This window comes from Gossypium hirsutum, chromosome D10, assembly GCF_007990345.1.
Source record: "Gossypium hirsutum isolate 1008001.06 chromosome D10, Gossypium_hirsutum_v2.1, whole genome shotgun sequence".
NCBI lineage: Eukaryota > Viridiplantae > Streptophyta > Magnoliopsida > Malvales > Malvaceae > Gossypium > Gossypium hirsutum.
The window spans coordinates 4,483,384-4,503,099 of NC_053446.1; the positions used below are offsets into that span (position 1 = coordinate 4,483,384).

The 19,716-nt window shown below is 35.0% G+C and overlaps 1 protein-coding gene and 1 long non-coding RNA gene across 3 annotated transcripts in view; both read right to left on the reverse strand.

The window, feature by feature from the left end:
* The window catches only part of LOC107916428 (probable LRR receptor-like serine/threonine-protein kinase At1g56140), a 35,384-nt gene that overhangs the window by 3,645 nt on the left and 12,023 nt on the right, over nucleotides 1-19,716 (reverse strand). The window contains exons 1-15 of one of the 2 annotated variants that reach the window (XM_041102873.1): nucleotides 8,525-8,710; nucleotides 3,228-3,417; nucleotides 3,061-3,132; nucleotides 2,771-2,842; nucleotides 2,380-2,451; nucleotides 2,132-2,203; nucleotides 1,947-2,018; nucleotides 1,745-1,819; nucleotides 1,579-1,650; nucleotides 1,351-1,422; nucleotides 1,140-1,211; nucleotides 979-1,050; nucleotides 768-833; nucleotides 445-507; nucleotides 124-168 (exon numbers count right to left, since the gene is read on the reverse strand). In XM_041102873.1, the coding sequence (XP_040958807.1) occupies nucleotides 124-168; nucleotides 445-507; nucleotides 768-833; nucleotides 979-1,050; nucleotides 1,140-1,211; nucleotides 1,351-1,422; nucleotides 1,579-1,650; nucleotides 1,745-1,819; nucleotides 1,947-2,018; nucleotides 2,132-2,203; nucleotides 2,380-2,451; nucleotides 2,771-2,842; nucleotides 3,061-3,132; nucleotides 3,228-3,417; nucleotides 8,525-8,651 (1,214 nt within the window). In that variant the 5' untranslated portion in view covers nucleotides 8,652-8,710. Of the gene's footprint in view, nucleotides 1-123; nucleotides 169-444; nucleotides 508-767; nucleotides 834-978; nucleotides 1,051-1,139; nucleotides 1,212-1,350; nucleotides 1,423-1,578; nucleotides 1,651-1,744; nucleotides 1,820-1,946; nucleotides 2,019-2,131; nucleotides 2,204-2,379; nucleotides 2,452-2,770; nucleotides 2,843-3,060; nucleotides 3,133-3,227; nucleotides 3,418-8,524; nucleotides 8,711-19,716 lie in introns of those variants that run through there. The other variant, XM_041102874.1, reaches the window with a different exon arrangement.
* Nucleotides 18,528-19,567, reverse strand: LOC121222334 (uncharacterized). Its single transcript, XR_005919571.1, has 4 exons — nucleotides 19,539-19,567; nucleotides 19,227-19,271; nucleotides 19,022-19,083; nucleotides 18,528-18,934 (listed from the first exon to the last, which is right to left on the reverse strand). It is a non-coding gene; the product is annotated as an uncharacterized lncRNA (long non-coding RNA).

The window sequence follows — 19,716 nt, forward strand, 5'->3', positions numbered from 1 at the left end:
TAATTTGAAAAATATTTATTTGAAAATAATGCATTGCATGGCTGAAATGATTACAACTATTTACTCGTGGGGTAAAGATGGAAAGGAAAAGGGAAAACTGAGGATAGTTGGTTAATATTTCACCTTATGTCTGAGCTGTTTAGTGTGAAGTTGTTGGCCACTACATTCCTACATAGAATTTCATGAAAAAATCTTAGTCTCCTAATCCATGTCGGAAAATATTTAATGAATTAATTTCCTCATCCCCCATGTGTATTATGTATAGACCCTCAAATATTGGATGTATTGGCACATTCATTGTTTTTAATATCCGTATGTACATCTACATCCATAGTGATTATAAGGGGAAAAAAGCTCCATTTGAGCACCAGCAAGACTCATGCTCAAAGCAATATATTGAATTTTAAATTAAACATAGGATGTGTCATGGATTAAGAGACGTACAGTTGCAAGCTTGAATCTATCCATGAGGGCAGATTTCCCGATAGCTGATTGTAAGACACATCTCTGCGTCAGAGTACATTAGTTAAAAATGATAGCTTTACAACTATAGATATTATAAATGTTGGGTGTCTACAAGTAACATCATTCATCATCCCTCTCCTACAACTTTACAAACCATTCCCATGTGCAGAGAGGGATAAACACTGATTGGGATTCAAAAAAAGATTCGTCAGTGGAAAAGCTTAAAACTCAGAACATCACTCCTTATATGCAAAGCTGTTAACTAATTCAATGACATACATTACAGTGATATGATGACTTACATACTCTTAAGAATTTTGCTCTTTTGGCTAGGAAGGGTACCTGACAGACTATTATTTCCAAGAAACCTGACCATTTCAACATCATGAAAAGAAGAAACAACATAAATAATTACGTTATGTGGAAACAATGTGGTTGAAGCAGATATTAGCGATAAACTAGACATAAAGTGAGATTTTCAAGCAACGAAAGAGAGAGTTTCTTGGAATTTACAAGTATGTAAGAGATTTCATATTGAACAATTTACTTGGAATTTGTCCTGTTAAGTTGTTAAAACTCAAATCCCTGGATGAGAAAGAAAAGACATTAATAGTAAGAAATAGACTTTTCATTTAGTATACAGTATTAGCAATAAATTTGTGAATAAAACTTACAGCTTTTGTAAAGATTGGAAGTCTGAGATGTCAGAGGGAATGCTACCAGTGAGTAAAACGTTTCTTAGAACTCTACAATACAGGAAAAAAAGAAACAAAAGTAAAGTTTGTTATTCCGTAAATTTAGGTAAAACCATGATGAAACTAAATGGAAAAAGAAAGGAAAAAGAAAGACATAAGATCAAGATGTTAAAGGGTATGCTTAACTCACAAGTCTGATATGTTCTTTAAATTCCTAATGACATCAAGCGAAGAGCTCCCATTGTATATACCAGTAATTCGCCTATATATATGATTATACACAAGGACCAAACCGATACATATGTATCAGAAGACATTTACATGCATTGATGTGTGAGCATGTCGAGAAGGGAGGCTTGGGGGGCTTATTGGGAGGGTGGGGGAATAACATGGAATACAAAATATTTAATTTACTCACAAAATGGTGAGAGAAGATAATTTCCCAATATTGGATGGTATAGGACCTTCAAAAGAGTTTCCTTCAAGTCTCCTATAGATTGACAGGTTAGTCAGGAAAGTAGAACAAGAAAAATCTATATTCAAGGTTATTTCTGATATTCAATTCTCTTATTTAGAAAACATACAGTGATTCAAGCCTAGTCCAGTTACTTCCAATAAATTCAGGTATGTTGCCTGTGAAAGCGGTGTCTGATGCTGCCCTGAAATTCAACAAGTCATTATAATTAAGCTAAGCTAGGCCAAGGCAACTTTCCGGAGCTGAAGAACAAAAACCAATAAGCATAGATATAGAAGAATAAGATATTCTTAGTCCTAGAAATTTCTTACACAATTTGCAAATTCTGCAGGTTTGCAAATGTTGAGGGGATTTCACCGGTCAATCCACAACTGTTAATGTAACTGTCAACAACAACCATAAGCCAAATTTATCTTAATTATTCATATGATAAACATATAAATGCAATACTTAATTACATGCCTAAAAAAGAAGTAGAGATCAAGTTACAACTTACAGTTGTTGAAGTTCAACTAGATTACCCAACTCTGGTGGGATTGTTCCTGAGAAGTTATTAACACCAAGAGACCTGCATGACACACACCACATAACTCATTTATTTTTTGCGTGAAAATCAGAAAAATATTGGGTTTTATTTGTATTATATGGAGAGGAACAAACATATAAGTATACATATCATATATATGCTGTATGATGAAGATTATCCATGATGTTTTATGTATGGAGAATTTGTTCCAGTCTTACAGCAGATAGAGCCTCTTGAGATTTCCAATCTCCTTTGGAATGGGTCCAGATAATGAATTATGGGCAACTGACCTGTCATTTTTATGAAGTGTTACCCAAAGAATCAGCGCTTCTTCTTGGATCAATACAAGAAATCACCAACAATAATAAGTTAAATCAATAGCATTTTGCAATTCAAATGAGTTCATAATTACCACTCTGATCAGAAAGTTAAAAAGGGGATGAGTTTGAATGATATATAGTTCATTACAATAAAATTATTGAAATCATAGGAAACATAAACTGAAACTTTTGGCAGTAATTAATTATATTAAATAGTATGAATTCCATTGGTCATATTACTTGAAAGACTGAAAATCATTTATAAAGTGATAATCTTGGAGTAACTCACAGTAATCCTAGTCTAGACAAATTTCCAATAAATGTTGGCAAGGGACCTGTGAAGAAGTTTTGATCAATCTTCCTGCATCATCAAAACATATAAATGAATCTTCCTTAAAATTAGAGCTGAAACTTCAAGCAGACAAATACACACATATATCTCCCAGATTACTATGAAAGAAAAGAAGTTTCTTTATTCATTTGGAATGTCTTAAAATTAGAAAAAAAAAAATAAATGTTGGGTTATTTATATAAATGAATGGCATGCATAAGCAGAAGAGAGAGAGAGAATGTTCATACAAGTAGTTGAGATATCTGAAAGCTAAAAGCTCTCTGGGTATCGTTCCTCGTTTCTCCAGAGAAAACACCCTCCTGAGATCATCAAAACATAAACGGAAATTAAATAAGAAGATGAGTATGATATATGGAAGGAATGAAGGAAGGAGAGCATAGAGAAATAGAGATACAGTCTAGTAATGTGGCAGAGGGTGGCATTTTCGAAAGAACAGTCGCATCTGATAGATGGGTTATTGGAGGGATCTTCAAACGTTGAATCGCTTTGACTGAGAGCAACTCCGCTGCATGGGTCTCCGCTCGTGTTCCAACCGTCTGCCGCTTGAATTTCCCATTGTTGGAATATTGCATTCAACGCCCTCACTTAAAATCAACCCCAAAAAAATATCAATAACAATATATTGTATCTTAGGATGATTGAATATAGCCAGTTCTACCTATAACCCGTGTCCAACTTTTAAAAACGTATTTAAGCACACTTAATCGACCTATTAATTGATGTAATAGCAAAAAAAAAAAATTGCAAGCAAAAGATTGATATATCTTTGCATTAATAGGTCCTTCTGCCATGTCTACAAAAGTTTTGACACAGTCAAGGTTAAGGACCAAATTGGTAAACAGAATCAAACTAAATTAGACATTTGGAAAGTAAATGTAGCACATTAAAAGATTTGATAAAGTATAAGGACCGAATATCCCATTATTCCTTTTGTTTTTAAGCATATAGCTGCCTCTACAATTGGAGAATTAGCTAAAACTATTGGGGCTGAAAGGTTAGTGGGTGGTCTGGTCTTATGAGTTTAGGGTTCAGTAATTTATGTTTTAATGTAGCCACGCCTTGTTGTTTTTGATCCAAAAGGTTTAGAGAAAGAAGCAGATGAATAGTTCTAATGTTTTTCTCTCTGTTCTGTAATTTATGTTGTATAAAATTCCATTAAGTTGGATTTTGATTGTTAGTTCTTGTTGCGAAGTGGTCATTCATGTAGTGACGAACTCTTCTCACGAAGCTGCAAGCTTAAACAATTTTGCGAGCTCTACATTTACGAGCTCACCTAAAGTTGCGAGCTCAACCAAAAGTGTAAGCTCATTAAGAGATGCAAGCTCAACTCAAGTTGCTTGCTAAATCAGATGCGAACTGTTATGTGTTGTTGGCGAATTCTCAAAATGTATTACAAGTGTTTGCATATTCTGTTGTCGGTATTTTGTATTTAGTCTGTTTGCTGAGATTACTTGTTAAAGCAAGCAGAGTTAGTATTGATTTGACTTTTTTTAGGTACTAATTTTTTACCTAATCAGTTTATGTATAAGTTTCATCTATGTATTTTCAAGGTGTTTTTGTAACGATCCGGTAGTTAGGGGTGACAGAAAGTGAGATTTGGGACTCCATTAAAAATATTTACGAGGTTAGTTTGGTAGTGAATAAGATTTTCGTTAAGTAATTTTTGTGAAATTAGGAGTTGTTAAGGTATAGGGACTAAATCACATAAGGATTAAAAATTGAATTATAGATTAAAATTAATTAAAGGGACTAAAATAGCAATTATACCATTAAATAAATATTGTGTGGTGGGTCATGAGTTAAGGTTATTAATGTTATGTATATTATATATTATATATATACTTAAGTTAACTTCAATATATAAAATAATAAATAAAATTAAAGAAATATGAAAGAAGTGGAATGAAAGAGAATTTTTCATCCTCTTTTACATGCAAATTAGAAACTAGGGAGAAGAAAAGAAGCTTGGACGGCACTAAGGGGTTAGAACATTCAAACTTCAATTGGTTAGTCAATTTAGTTTATTTTCTTGTAATTTTTACGTTTTTAGAATCTTGGTATTTAGAGCTACTTGACCCTTGTTATAACTTTTAGTATTGTTTAAGATTTTAGATGTTGTCATTGTTGAATAGTTTAAGTACTAGGGGCTAAATTGATAGATTTTTAAGTTAGAAGTGGAAAAGGACTAAATTGTGGAATTAATTGTTAATTTTGAGTAATAGGGACTAAATTGTGAAAAATTCAAAATTAAGGGGTAGAATATAAAATAGGGAGATACATTTAGCTTAGAGTGAAATTAGTATAAAATTTTGAGGTTAAATATGGATATTAAAATTTGTCTTGATTTAGGGACTAAATTGAGGATTAAGCAAAATGTAATGTAACATTTGAAATTTAATGAAAATTGAGTTGTGTATTATTAATCTATTGTAATTTTTTTATTCTGCAGCGAATGTCGTCCTGGAATCCTCGAGTAAGAAAGGGAAAGACAAGGTTGACGTCAAGTAGCTCATAATATACGGTTTGTGTTTCTATAATCCGAACTAAATTGTGAATTATTGCATATTGAGTTGTTTGTGCATGGTAAGTAATTGAGGTGAGAGCTCTTGTACATTTGAGCTGAATTGAATCAAATGATGATTAAAATGACTCGATTATGAATATTGAGAAATGTGGTATTTTTATGATTGTTGAATTGAATATATGTATTGAGAAAATGTGGTTACTATCAAATTGAATATATGCTTATATGTGATAATATACATTCATAAAATTGAGACATTCGTTGTATTGAAAAGTAAAATAAAACCCTATTAATTGTTTCGGGCTAAGTCGGATATAGACGGCATGCCATAGGATAGGAAGAGTTCAGCGATTTCTTCGACCTCGAGTCTATGAGGCACTAGGTGCCAAATTGTTTCAGTTTAACCGATGAGACAGTAGGTGTTAACTTATAGAGCTTGGCGCAGTTATTACTTAGAATTTATTCGACGAGACACTAGGTGCCAAATTGGTGTGTTGGTTGGATCCGTATACCTGTCCGAGTCCGAGTCGTGTTAATAAGGGAAAATAAATGATAAATATCGATGTGCTTGAAATTTGAAATGGCAAAGGTTGAGAAAGGGAAATGAAATGTGAAATGAAATATGAAATATGAAATGGTAGATTTTGTTGTGAATATTGATGGATTATGAGTAATGAACTCATGAATTGGAAATGAAAATGAATAATGCCTTTGTATGAGATGATTTATTAGATGCCTTATGAAATGCTATTGCCATATATCAAAATGTGTAATATTTATTGGATGTGAACAAGAATGAATAAATTAGTATGATGAACTTGATATTCTATATATCATTTCTTAATTGCATCTTACATTTTTATTTATTTACATCAAGTTTTAATTGTTCGGATTATAGAAATACGACTGAGTTATACTCAACATATAGTTTTGTTTTCCGTGCGTAGTTAGATACTTTTAGCTTATTGTCGACTCAGCATCCAACAACGAATCCTGGACTCAAGTGTGGTAATGTTCTAATTTGTAATGGCATGTACCTAAGAGGTCTTTTGGTTGATGTGGTTGATAATGTGATGATATTTTGGTTTTCAAGTAAAATGAATGGTTATTTGTATGCATGGTTGTGGTTAAGGCTATGTTTTGGTATGATAGTCTAGCTTAATGTGTTGGTATATGTTTTAGCTTAAAGTTTGGTAGCCTAAGTAGCTAAATGTTAGTTCAATTTTGGTAAATTTGGTATGAATGAAAGTTCTGAATAGTTGATGCTTTGTTAATATGTTTGAAGATATAAAATGTGGTACCAACGATGGTACATTGGTTAGGCACTTAGTATGGTTATTTTAGCTTGTTTTGAACATGTTTAATTGTTATTTGAATAGGTTAAATGACTGGTGAATTGGTTGCTTAGTGTTCAAGTAAACACAATTAAGTAAACTTGAGTTTTAAGGTATATTTAGGTACATATGGCCTGAGACACGATATGTCACATGACCGTGTGACGCACACGAGCAACACACATGGGCGTGTGCCCTGAACATGTTGTAAAACAGTATAAGTGCGGTTCCCACGCAGGTTGACATACGGCCTGTGACACGGCCAGGTGACCCAAGTCAGTGAGTTACACAGGCTAGGACACGGTCGTGTGCCACAACTTCGAAAGTCACACGGTCTGGGGCATTCCACACGGTCTGGCCACATGGCCGTGTGACCCCTATTTTTAGGTATTTTTGAGGTTGCCCTAAAACTTTAAAATTTGTCTCAAATTAGCCCCTGTTTATTTTTAGACTATTTTAGGGTCCCGTAAACTTGTATTAAGGATTGTAAGAGTATTTTTACTTTGATTTGGAATGAAATAACAAACTTAAATTAGGTGAAGTAGGTCATTCTACTAATATCATCGAAAGTATATAGGCAGAGTATACTCTAATGCTAATAATTGAAATAGTCTTGTTATGTATCAACTTCTAGCTTTCAAGAGGGTATAAATAGTAATACGAGTGTAGACAGTAGAAGACCAAGTTTAGCATTGCTTAGCATATTTATCTCTAAGTTGTTCAAAGCTATTACATATGGAAATATTAAATTAGCTTATAATGCTCCTTGTATGATGTGATGTAGATAGTCAGCTTACACCTTGACTTATATTGTAATTAATTGTTTTGAATGATTTGTAATGCCAGTGACCCTAATTCGACGACGGAGGTAGATTAGAGGTATTACCGTTTTAGTGGGATTAGTTGAATTATCTAGAACCACTACACCCATATATATTATAATACTTTCAGAATGAATGATGATGAGAGATTTTGATAGTAGTAAAAAAGTCTGCTAAGTATTTTTCTTTGTTTTTCTCTGTATTGTTCTCTCAACTTCTCTAAACTCCAAAAGTTCTTCCTAATTCTTGGTCTAATGAGTGATTATACATGCTTGGTGATTCTATAAAGAGTAGTTGCAGGAATTTGGTGTTTGAATTTGGAAAATTTTCATCAATAACTTCAGGCTCTTACTGAAATTTTCCTACTTTCCAAGCATGTTTTCTAGCACTGTTGGTGACTTATGAGAATTTAATTGTTGCTCCGCAGTGCTTGGTTGGAAAATTTTCATGTACCGTCCACAGATTATGCAAGAAAGTGAAGATTTTTGTTTACCAAGGGACATATTATGTGTATTTTTTGACAAATTGCCATTAAAGAAAGAGAGAAGAGAAGAAAAAAAGAAAAAGGGAAGGAATGGTTAAGAGAAAATAAAAGCAACAAAAATTAAATTAGTCGAAAAATGTTTATAAGGATTAATTATAAATTAACTTCAATTTTCATTTAAAATGTTAATATTAAAGGGTTACATCAATTGTCATCACGCTATTAATGTAATTAATAAACTACAACATAACAAAACAATAACATTAGTAATCATATAAAAAAATTAAAATTTTAATGACAAAAACGTAATTTAAACAAACATAATTTAATGATCAAAATGAAAAAATAAAATATATTAAATTTTATAATATTTTAATATGTGATTAAGTTTTTATTATATTATAATTAGAAATGAAGGAATGAATAAAATACATAAAAAGTAGATCTGGAGAGAAATATTGGCTGTTTTCAACAAAAATAAATAAATAATAAATTATTTGTTCATTGTTATATAAAAAGAGGGAGTACCTTCAGGAGGATGGGTGGTGGCGTTAGTCTGGGCATTAATGGATTGGCTGCATGAAAACAAAACAACCAAGCAGAAGTAGAGCAAGGGTTTGGAAGAAGACATCGTCAGCCTTTTTCCTTTATTCATGGGAGTTTCTGATAATCACATCTACTCCACGCAACGAGCCAATGGCTCTTTCATCTTCGTCTTTAAATGATCAATTTTCTTTTAATGCTAAGTCAAGTGGTCAACTCGAAACCATTAATTTTACACCCAAGTTTTGCCAAGTTGATATATAATCAAAGTCCAAGACAGGGGTATACCCACTTCAAGTTTACCTTCTTTTGGAGGGAATTTGAAGTCTACCTTATAAATGCCTTGAATTCAATTATTATAAGTTAATTACAACTCGGATAATAATTAAAAATTATTATTTTATTTTCACCAAAAATTATTATTATTTAAAAAATATTTTTAATATAATAATATTTGAACAACATAAGTTTCAATATTTCTATTATTTCAAACTAAACCTTTATTTATATCAAATTTTTTTTATAATTATATCAAGTTTTTATAGATATATTAATTATATAATTTTATTCTTTCTCGATTTCTGAGTATGCCTTAAATCTAATTTTAATCAGAATATTTAAAAGTACCCCTTAACTTCTGAATAATAATAATAATAAGATTTAAAGGTAGATCAGTATATATGTATTCATTTAAATCACATCAAACAATTACATTTTCTGATTTCGAAAGCGAAACGAGATGGGTCCCTGCAAATTTCTCAAAAACGGTGTTTTCTATTTTGATCGGCTGACTCTGGACTTTTCCACCACTAAGCACGAATCTGTTTTCCATTACATTCGTAGTTACTTAATCATTAATAAATTTAATTTTATTATTTAATTATAAAAAATTATTTGATTTTAAACTTAACATAATAGTAATTTTAACCCTAGATATTTATACATTATGTCAATTTAGTTTTAATTCTAAAAGTTTTAACCCTCAACACTTACATATTGTGTAATTTGATCTTCTTTTTTAATTTTGCTTTTCTTTATGATCCTTTCACCTAAAAAACTAAAAAAAAATCAAATGTATAAACTAAATTTGATTGGAGAAATACTTAATATGAAAACTGTTAAGAAATGGCTTAAAATTGGTAGTGGATTGTTGTTGTTGGTAGTGGGTTGTTGGTGGTAGTGGATTAGTGGATGGTTGTTGGTGTCCATTTTCAACCACAAATCTTTGCCAAAGTTTTGGACAATTATGTCCTTGAACTCTCTTATAAATAGAGAGGTTCATTAGCCATATTAATCATCCCAAACCAAGAGAGAGCAAAGCTTGTTCTTTGAAAGCTAGGATTTTAGCTTTCGGGTTTTCTATAGGGGTTGAGAGTTGTGAGGTTCTCGGGTTGTGTCTTGAGTGTAAAACACTTGTAATCTTCATCTTGTTATAGTGAAATTTCTTTTCGCCTCTGCCCGTGGACGTAGGCATTAAAGCCGAACCACGTAAATCCTTGTGTTCACTTTATTTTTCGTTCCGGTCAATTTACTTGTAGTCATATCGGAGTTCTCGAATCGATCCTTTCCGCAACAAATTGGTATCAGAGCGTAGTTGAAGGAGTGATAATATTTTCTGAATTGCCCTGTGACTGCAGCTTTGTCTGATCTTTCACATCAGGAAGAAAATATTATCATTCATTCAAAGGTTCCAAATTATGGCTACAAGTGTTTCATCGACTAAGTATGATGTCGAGAAATTTACCGGGAAAAATAGTTTCATTTTATGGCGCATCAAGATGCGGGCAGTGCTGGTTCAACAAGGATTGCTAAAAGCATTGTCTGGTAAAGATAAATTACCAAGCACGCTTTCGGAAGAGCCAAAGGATGACATGCTAGAAAGAGCACATAGTGCTATTCTGCTATGTCTAGGAGATGAAGTGCTACGAGAAGTAGCGGATGAGAAAACCGCGTCCGGTTTGTGGCTCCGGTTAGAGAGCAAGTACATGACGAAGTCATTGACGAACCGGCTCTACCTCAAGCAAAGACTCTATGCCCTGAAGATGGAGGAAGGTACACCTGTTTCCCAGCACCTGGATAAATTCAATTCCATTATCATGGATTTGAATAATATCGATAACAAAATCGATGATGAGGACCAAGCAATAATTGTTTTGTGTTCTTTGCCTCCCTCGTATGAGAATTTTGTTGATACAATGATGTACGGTCGTGATGACCTGACTCTAGAGGAGGTGAAAAATGCCTTAAGTTCCAGTGAGTTGAGGAAGAAAATCACTGGTAAGGTGGTCGAAAACAATGAAGGCGAAGGCTTGGTTGCTCGAGGAAGATCCAAGGCAAACGGTGGAAGTTCAAGTAAAAGCCATCCTAGATCGCAGTCCAAGAAGAGAATACAGTGCTACTACTGTAAGAAGTACGGGCACATGAAGGTAGATTGTCCGAAAAGGAAGGAGAAATCAGAATCACAGGAGCAACAAAATGATCGTGCGAATGTAGCTGATGCAGATTCTTCAAGTGATGCCGAGATCGTTCTTGCAGTATCCGACTCTTACGCTGGTGGGAGATGGATTCTTGATACGGGAGCTACATTTCATATAAGTACTTCGAAAGATGCATTCTCAACATACGAGAAGCATTCTGGTTCAGTACTAATGGGAAATGACCACGCATGTCAAGTCATGGGGATTGGCACAGTTCGTATAAAGATGTTTGACGGTATTGTTAGAACTCTAACTGATGTTCGGCACATTCCAGAAATGAAGAAAAATTTGATCTCTTTGAGTACGTTGGACAAGAAAGGCTTTCGGTACTCTGCTGAAGGTGGAGTTCTCAAGGTATTCTCGGGTGCTTTGACTGTGATACGTGGTAATTTGGAGCGGGGCCTTTACTTCCTCGATGGTTCCTCGGTTACAGGTGTTGCGGGAGTGTCATCATCAGATGATCTAGATTCTGACACCACGAAGTTATGGCATATGCGGCTCGGGCATATGAGCGAGAGAGGCTTATCGGTGCTAAGCAAACGAGGATTATTGTCTGGGCAGTGTACAGGAAAGTTGAATTTCTGTGAGCACTGCGTCTTCGGTAAGCAGACTCGGGTAAAGTTCAGCACTGGGATTCACAAGACAAAAGGCACAGTGGATTACTTCCATTCTGACCTTTGGGGGCCTTCTCCGACAATTTCTAAAGGTGGTTACAGATATCTGCTTACCTTTATCGATGATTACTCGAGAAAGGTTTGGGTGTATTTTCTGAAGAGCAAGTATGAGGTTCTCATCAACTTCAAGCAATTTAAAGCTTTGATCGAAAATCAAACAGGAAAGAAGATCAAGCGATTCCGGACGGATAATGGCTTGGAGTTTTGCTCAGGTGAATTCAATGAGTTCTGCAAAAATGAAGGAATAGTGAGACACCGCACTGTTCGTCGAACACCACAACAAAATGGAGTTGCAGAACGCATGAATAGAACTCTCTTGGAGCGAGCTCGTTGCATGCGATCAAATGCTGGGCTCGGTGAAGAATTTTGGGCTGAAGCTGTTAATACTGCTTGTTATTTGGTTAACAGATCTCCATCAACAGCTATTGAGCTGAAGACTCCTGAGGAAGTATGGTCTGGTTCTCCTGCTGATTACTCTGGTTTAAGAGTGTTTGGCTGCCCTGCGTATGCTCATGTAAATGAGGGAAAACTCAAACCGAGGGCGAAGAAATGCATATTTCTTGGATACGGCCAAGGGGTGAAAGGATACAGGTTGTGGTGTCCTGATCCGGTTTCGTCCAAGTTCATCATCAGCAGAGATGTGACTTTTGATGAGTCATCCATGCTTCGATCCACCACAAATTCCCGGGAAAAGGAGGAGTCAGATAGAATGGGAGATCACGGTGTTGAGAAGCAGGTGGAGTGTCAGGTGGACGCTCCAATTCCTACGGAAGGTACTTCAGTCCAGGATGATCAAGTTGAGGTGCAAGATTCCGATGAAGATGAGTCACCTCAAGAAAAACCATATAGCATTGCCACTGGAAGAACGAAGAGACAAATCAAACCAAATCCGCGTTACGCTAATCTGGTGTCTTTCGCGCTCAGTGTGGCGGAGTCCATTGGTATAGAACCTTCCAGTTATAATGAGGCTGTCACGTGTGATGAGTCGGCACAGTGGGCAATTGCTATGAGTGAGGAGATAGAATCTCTTCACAAGAACCATACTTGGGAGTTGGTTAAGCCGCCAAGTAACCAGAAGATAGTTGGTTGCAAATGGGTCTTCAAGAAAAAGGAAGGCATCCTAGGGGTTGAAGCAACTAGATTCAAGGCACGATTGGTTGCTAAAGGCTTCACTCAGAAAGAGGGGATTGACTACAATGAAGTTTTCTCCCCAGTCGTAAAGCATTCTTCCATTCGTGTATTACTTGCCATGGTGGCCAAGTCTGATCTAGAACTTGAGCAGCTTGACGTAAAAACGGCGTTCTTGCATGGTGAGCTCGAGGAAACAATCTACATGCGTCAACCAGAGGGTTTTACAGTTCCTGGTAAAGAAGACCATGTCTGTCTATTAAAGAAGTCTTTATATGGATTGAAACAATCCCCAAGGCAGTGGTACAAGCGGTTTGATAGCTTCATGATTCAGCATGGTTACACAAGATGTGACTATGATGCTTGTGTCTATCATCGGAAGCTCTCAGATGGTTCGCACATTTATTTGTTGCTGTATGTTGATGACATGTTAATTGCTTCCAAAAACATGTCGGAAATCAACAAGTTAAAGTCGCAGTTGAGTGGTGAGTTCGAGATGAAGGATCTGGGTGCTGCCAAGAAAATTTTGGGCATGGATATTCACAGAGATCGCAAGGCGGGCAAGCTTCGTGTGTCGCAGAAGAACTACATTGAAAAGGTTCTTCAACGCTTCGGCATGGATAAAGCGAAAACTGTGAGTACTCCGTTGGCACCACATTTCAAACTTTCTGCAGAGTTGTCACCACAATCTGATGAAGAAAAGCAGCAAATGTCTCACATTCCATACTCGAGTGCAGTTGGAAGCGTGATGTATGCAATGGTTTGCACTCGTCCAGACATTTCACATGCAGTTAGTGTGGTCAGCAGATACATGAGTTGTCCTGGCAAGGAACACTGGCAGGCCGTGAAATGGATTCTCAGGTACTTGAGAGGTTCTGCAGATTTATGCTTGGTATATGATCAGAGTGACTGCACTAGCAGTGTCACGGGCTATGTGGACTCTGATTATGCTGGAGATCTGGACAAAAGAAGATCTCTGACGGGTTATGTTTTCACTTATTCTGGAGGAGCCATTAGTTGGAAAGCTGTGTTACAGTCTACCGTAGCCTTATCTACGACTGAAGCGGAATATATGGCGTTAGCAGAAGCAGTGAAAGAAGCATTGTGGATGAAAGGTCTAGTAAGCAGTTTGGGTTTACAACAGGATTTCACTGTTGTATTTTGCGATAGCCAGAGTGCCATACATCTGACTAAAAATCAGATGTTTCATGAACGGACCAAACACATTGATGTCAGATATCATTTTGTTCGGGAACATGTTACGCAAGGTGACATTGTTATCAGCAAGGTTGCTACCGAGAAGAATCCTGCAGATATGTTAACTAAGGTGATCCCTGCATATAAGTTCAAGCATTGCTTGGACTTGATAGGTATTCGGGATTGATTAGCGCCAGAGAGGCGTTTGGAAGAGGTGATCCAGTTCGAGGAATTCACTATGATGTTCAGCTTGGTAAATTTCAAGCCAAGGTGGAGATTTGTTAAGAAATGGCTTAAAATTGGTAGTGGATTGTTGTTGTTGGTAGTGGGTTGTTGGTGGTAGTGGATTAGTGGATGGTTGTTGGTGTCCATTTTCAACCACAAATCTTTGCCAAAGTTTTGGACAATTATGTCCTTGAACTCTCTTATAAATAGAGAGGTTCATTAGCCATATTAATCATCCCAAACCAAGAGAGAGCAAAGCTTGTTCTTTGAAAGCTAGGATTTTAGCTTTCGGGTTTTCTATAGGGGTTGAGAGTTGTGAGGTTCTCGGGTTGTGTCTTGAGTGTAAAACACTTGTAATCTTCATCTTGTTATAGTGAAATTTCTTTTCGCCTCTGCCCGTGGACGTAGGCATTAAAGCCGAACCACGTAAATCCTTGTGTTCACTTTATTTTTCGTTCCGGTCAATTTACTTGTAGTCATATCGGAGTTCTCGAATCGATCCTTTCCGCAACAAAAACACCCAAAAATCCAAAATAACAATTTAGTTTTTTTACATAAATAATATATAAAAATAATTACGAAAAATGTATGAGAAATAGATTAATTACAAAAATAGATATTTTTACAGTGTCCCATTAGTGTCACCTAACACATTGGCGACATCAGATTGAAATGTGATGACTTAAAATATACAGGGGCCTGATATGTAAATTTCCTATTTTGATGAAAAAAAAGGTTTAAGGGTGCGGCGTGACTAGAGGTGTGCATGAGCCGGGTCGGGCTGGACTCAACTAAAAATTTAGGCCCGTTTGCTAGGCCTAGCCCGAAAAATGGGCCTAAAATTTTAGTTGAGCCCGACCCGAATAAAAATGTTAAAACTCGGGCCTTACCCGGCCTGTCCGTATTAATTTTTATATTATTTTTATATAATTTTAAAATATGTATAATACATCAAAAATACTGAAAACATCAAATTGAAAATAAATTTTAAAAAATATGTATACTTAAATAACACTAAGAAAGATGCAACTTAACAAGCAAATGCCTTTAAAATAATAACAAAATTAACAAATATCTTTAAAATAATAATAATATTAACAATAAAATAAGTTTTATACAATATCCAAACAATAACAACAAAATAGTAGCAACATAATAGTAAAATGGTAGCAAAATAGGGAGAAAACAATAAGAAATAATATTAAAAACAAAAAAAAAGATTTTTTGTCATTTAGTGAATTCGGGCTAGGCCAGGTCCGGGCCAAAAATGCCTTACCCGAGGCCCAGCCCCTTTTTTAAACGGACATTATTTTTTTGTCCAAGCCCATTTTTTAGGCCTATATTTTTGCCTAAACCCTCCCACATTTCGAGCGGGCCTTCAGGTCGGGCTGGGTGGCCCGACCCATGAATAGGTCTAGGCGTGGCTGACACCAAACCTTAAATAGGGTTAATTACTTGGTAACCCTACTTATTTATTATTCTCTTTTATTCCACTTTAACACCAAAAATAGAGAGGTCTTTTACCAATTAATTCAAAAAGTTTTTTCTACCAAAAAATATTTTTGTAAAAAAGCCAATTCCAAATAAATAATTTTTCTGTTTAAAATATGTCTGATATAATAGTTAACAGTATTTGTAATAATTTTCTTTTGCTCACATTATATTTAAAAACTATAAATTTAACTAATAATTATAATTTATACATAACAAACGTTTTCTAAAACTTTTATAACTATAATTTTATACCGTGTCCATAAATTAAATTGATAATAAGAAATAAATTAACTCTTTTCTTAGTGACGAGACTTTAAAAATGTGTAATTTTTTAATTTATTTGTGATACTTTCTTTGAATTAGGTTATTTATGTTTTGAATTATGTGATAACTAATGTATTTGGTTATTGACTTTTTAAATGGGAAGAGTGAAAAATATAAGAAAACTTAAAGTAATGTTATGTTGAATTTTAATTTGAATATTATTTACATATATTGAATTTGAATTGATTTCACTGAACTTCAAAGCAAATTCCAATTCATAAACAATATTACTCAAACAATTAACTATGGTGGTTGGTTTCTTCTTCCAGAAATGTTGACATGGTGAAAATCGTGGTAAAAGCTCTTGCTTGACAATGTAGTATCTAACAAGGTCATGCGCCATTGACAAATTTCATTTATTCTTGCAAACGCATCCAAATGACTTTGCCATTTACATCTTTCACTCTATAATGTTAGATAAAATGGCAGCAACAACCAAACAATGAAACACTAAGAGCATAAGCTCTTCAAACAGCAAGCAAAAAAACACAAAGCATCAAGAGTATAAGCTCTCGGTTGACAAGCAAAAGGAAAAAAAATATGTTTGATTGAAACCGAATGATAATACCATTTTCATTTCATTTCAAAATATAGAGTTACAAAGTGGAATGTTTACCTAACAATTTCCACTAAATTTGGCAACTTGCCAATTAATAATTAAAAAGATGAAAGCATTATAGCTATCATTATGAAAGCATATTAGCTATTATTATGAAACCAAGTTGCATATCAACTTGTTTCAATTATAGCTATCATTACAAATATTAAAAATAAACAAAATAAACAAAATGCACCAAGTTGCTCCTTTGTTGCTTTACAGTCCATGTTCAACACTCCTCCTTGGACTGTAGGCAACAAACACCAATTGATTTCCTTAGAAATTCAAACCTGATTGTGCCAAGAGGCTTTGTCAAAATGTCAGCCAATTGATCTTGTGAGCTGCAATGTATTAAACTCAATAAATTGACTCTTTCCTTGGTGAGATGCTACTGAAAGTTGCTTCACAGCTACGACCCTCCCATCTGATAATGTACCCTACAAGGTAATCTAACTTAGCGATGTTGAAATATATGCCATCCTCTCAAAAGTGTTTCAATCAATATGATAATTGCATCCTAAAAATGTAAAACATAGCATACCTTGTAGACAGCTCCATAACCCCCTTCTCCTAACTTGTTTGAAGGACTGAAGTCTTCTGTTGCAGCTTTCAACTCAGCATAGCTAAATGTGTTTGGTCTAGGACCAATTGCAAGAAGCACTGCAGAGTTAAGTAAGGCAAGTAGTAGGCTGTAAGTTGTAGCGATAAAATGAGAAAAAAAAACTTTAACTCATATTTCAATATTAATTATAATGCTGACTTTGTTAACTGTACTAGAGTTGTAGATGCTCGGTACTCGATATGCAATGTTTGTGAAGGTACAAAATCATGTCTAAAGAATCCATATTCGACAACCATATTTGACACATATTTAGATATGAATATGGGGTATGATCCTCCAAATATATGAAAAAACTTGGAAAAAAAAATGTATACTTGTATCGGTACATATCCTTATCCAACACTCACCAAGTTTAAGGTAACCTAGTTTAAGACTAGATATGCTCTAGGATTGCTCATTAAATTTAGGGCTCTCTCTCTCTCTCTCTATATATATATATATAAGGAATTACTATTCAGAAGTTAAGTCATTCACTACCACTATCAAGAGCATAGAGAATTACCATCTACAAATCATTATCCACAGCCTACTACCTAGCTGAACTATTGACATAAAGGATTGAATCAGTGACATGCCTCATTGTTCTCAACCAACAGACATCTTTTGTAGAAATATAACCACTATGACAATGATGCACTTTGTATGTAAAGTAGTGATGCTCTTACCTTCCTCATCATCGTATTCTTTTCTTTTCTTAAAGTGAATAACTACATATATCAGCATCAAAGAAACAGCTCCAACAGGAACTGCAATACCAACAATCAGTGCTGTTTTCCTCTTAGAATTGCCTGGTGGTAACCCACTAACAGTTGGTTTGAAATCTAAGCCAACAAAGTAGAGGCATCAGAATCAGAAAACAAAAGCACGTTTGAAGGATCTTGTAAGAAAGACTGACTGATGTGTGTTAAAATTCTTACTTGGGACCACACTAATAGCTGAAATGGATGGACCATAATAACCTAGTTCTGGTACACAGCAGGTCCCCTTACCAGTCCAAAGCAAGTGAATTTCAAGATGATTATCTGTCACATTAGAAATGAATCTCCTAGTAATTGCTTTCTCAGCTCCACCTGCCTCCTTTGATATATCGAAATCTTTAACTTGAAGACCCCCCTATGAAAGTGGTGATGAGATATAAACATAACTGTATTCATAGAAACACTTGAAATGGAATTGTAGAAGTAACAAAATTTATAATCTACACTTGAGAATGATTTTATTTTTCATATTAAGCAAGCATTACCTGAATATAAATATCAAAAACGCGTCTTCCTAAACTTTTCCACGACTGAGTGCTTCTATCTGGATAAGCTGTTTCCGCAAGAACAAGTTTATTGTATAAGGCCCATTCTCAAGGCCTAAGCCGTAGTATCTGAGGGATACAGGGGATATCCTTGAAGTAAGATAAAGCGCAGGGGTGTTGGTGCCTTTCACTTGTGCATTTGTGTTTTGCACATACAATGGATTCTCCTGTCTTCATACATGCTACATTGCTAACTGCCCATTTTTGCGTATTTGTTACATTAAATGTTGCTGCGCCCAAAGAATTATTCTCAGCCTCAAACACTATGCCATCAGCAGTCATCTGCGGACCACCACACTTGATTGCAAAGTTTGCATCTTCCATGCAACCATTGAAACATGTTTAGCAAATAACTAATAAATGGTCAAATCCCCGTTGGAATTTATATATAATTCAACCTCAACAACATAGACTGATGCCAAAGTTTTAGCTAAGCTTACATCGTGGAGAATTTCTATTGCATGGGAAGCCTCTTTGAAGGCACTGCAGTCCTGGTAAAAGTCTGTAATTTGAAAAATATTTATAGTCCATCTGGATTTGACACTTGAAATAATGCATTGCATGGATGAAATGATCGCAACTGCTTACTCATGGGGAAAGATGGAAAGGAAAAGGGAAACAGAGGATGGTTGGACAATATCTCACCTTATGTCTGAGCTATTGAGGGTGAAGTTGTTGGCCACTACATTCCTACATAGAATTCCAGAAAAAATCTTACTCTAATCCATATCAGAAAATATTTAATGAATTAATTTTCACATCCCCATGTGTATTATGTATAGACCCTCAAATATTGACCTATCGGCACATTCATTGTTTTTAATGTCTATATGTACATCTAAATTCATGGTGATTATAAGGGGATAAAAGCTCCATTTGAGCACTAGCAAGCCTCATGCTAAAGCATGTATTGAATTGGAAATCAAAGATAGGAAGTGTCATGATTAAGAAATGTACAGTTGGAAGCTTGAATCTATCCATGGGGCAAATTTCCGATAGTGATTGTAAGACACATCTCTGCATCAGAGTAGATTAGTTAACAATGATAGATTTACACTACATATTATAAATGGTGGGTGCCACAACTTCAAACTCCTCAGTGCAGAAAGGGATAACATTGATTGGATTCAAAATA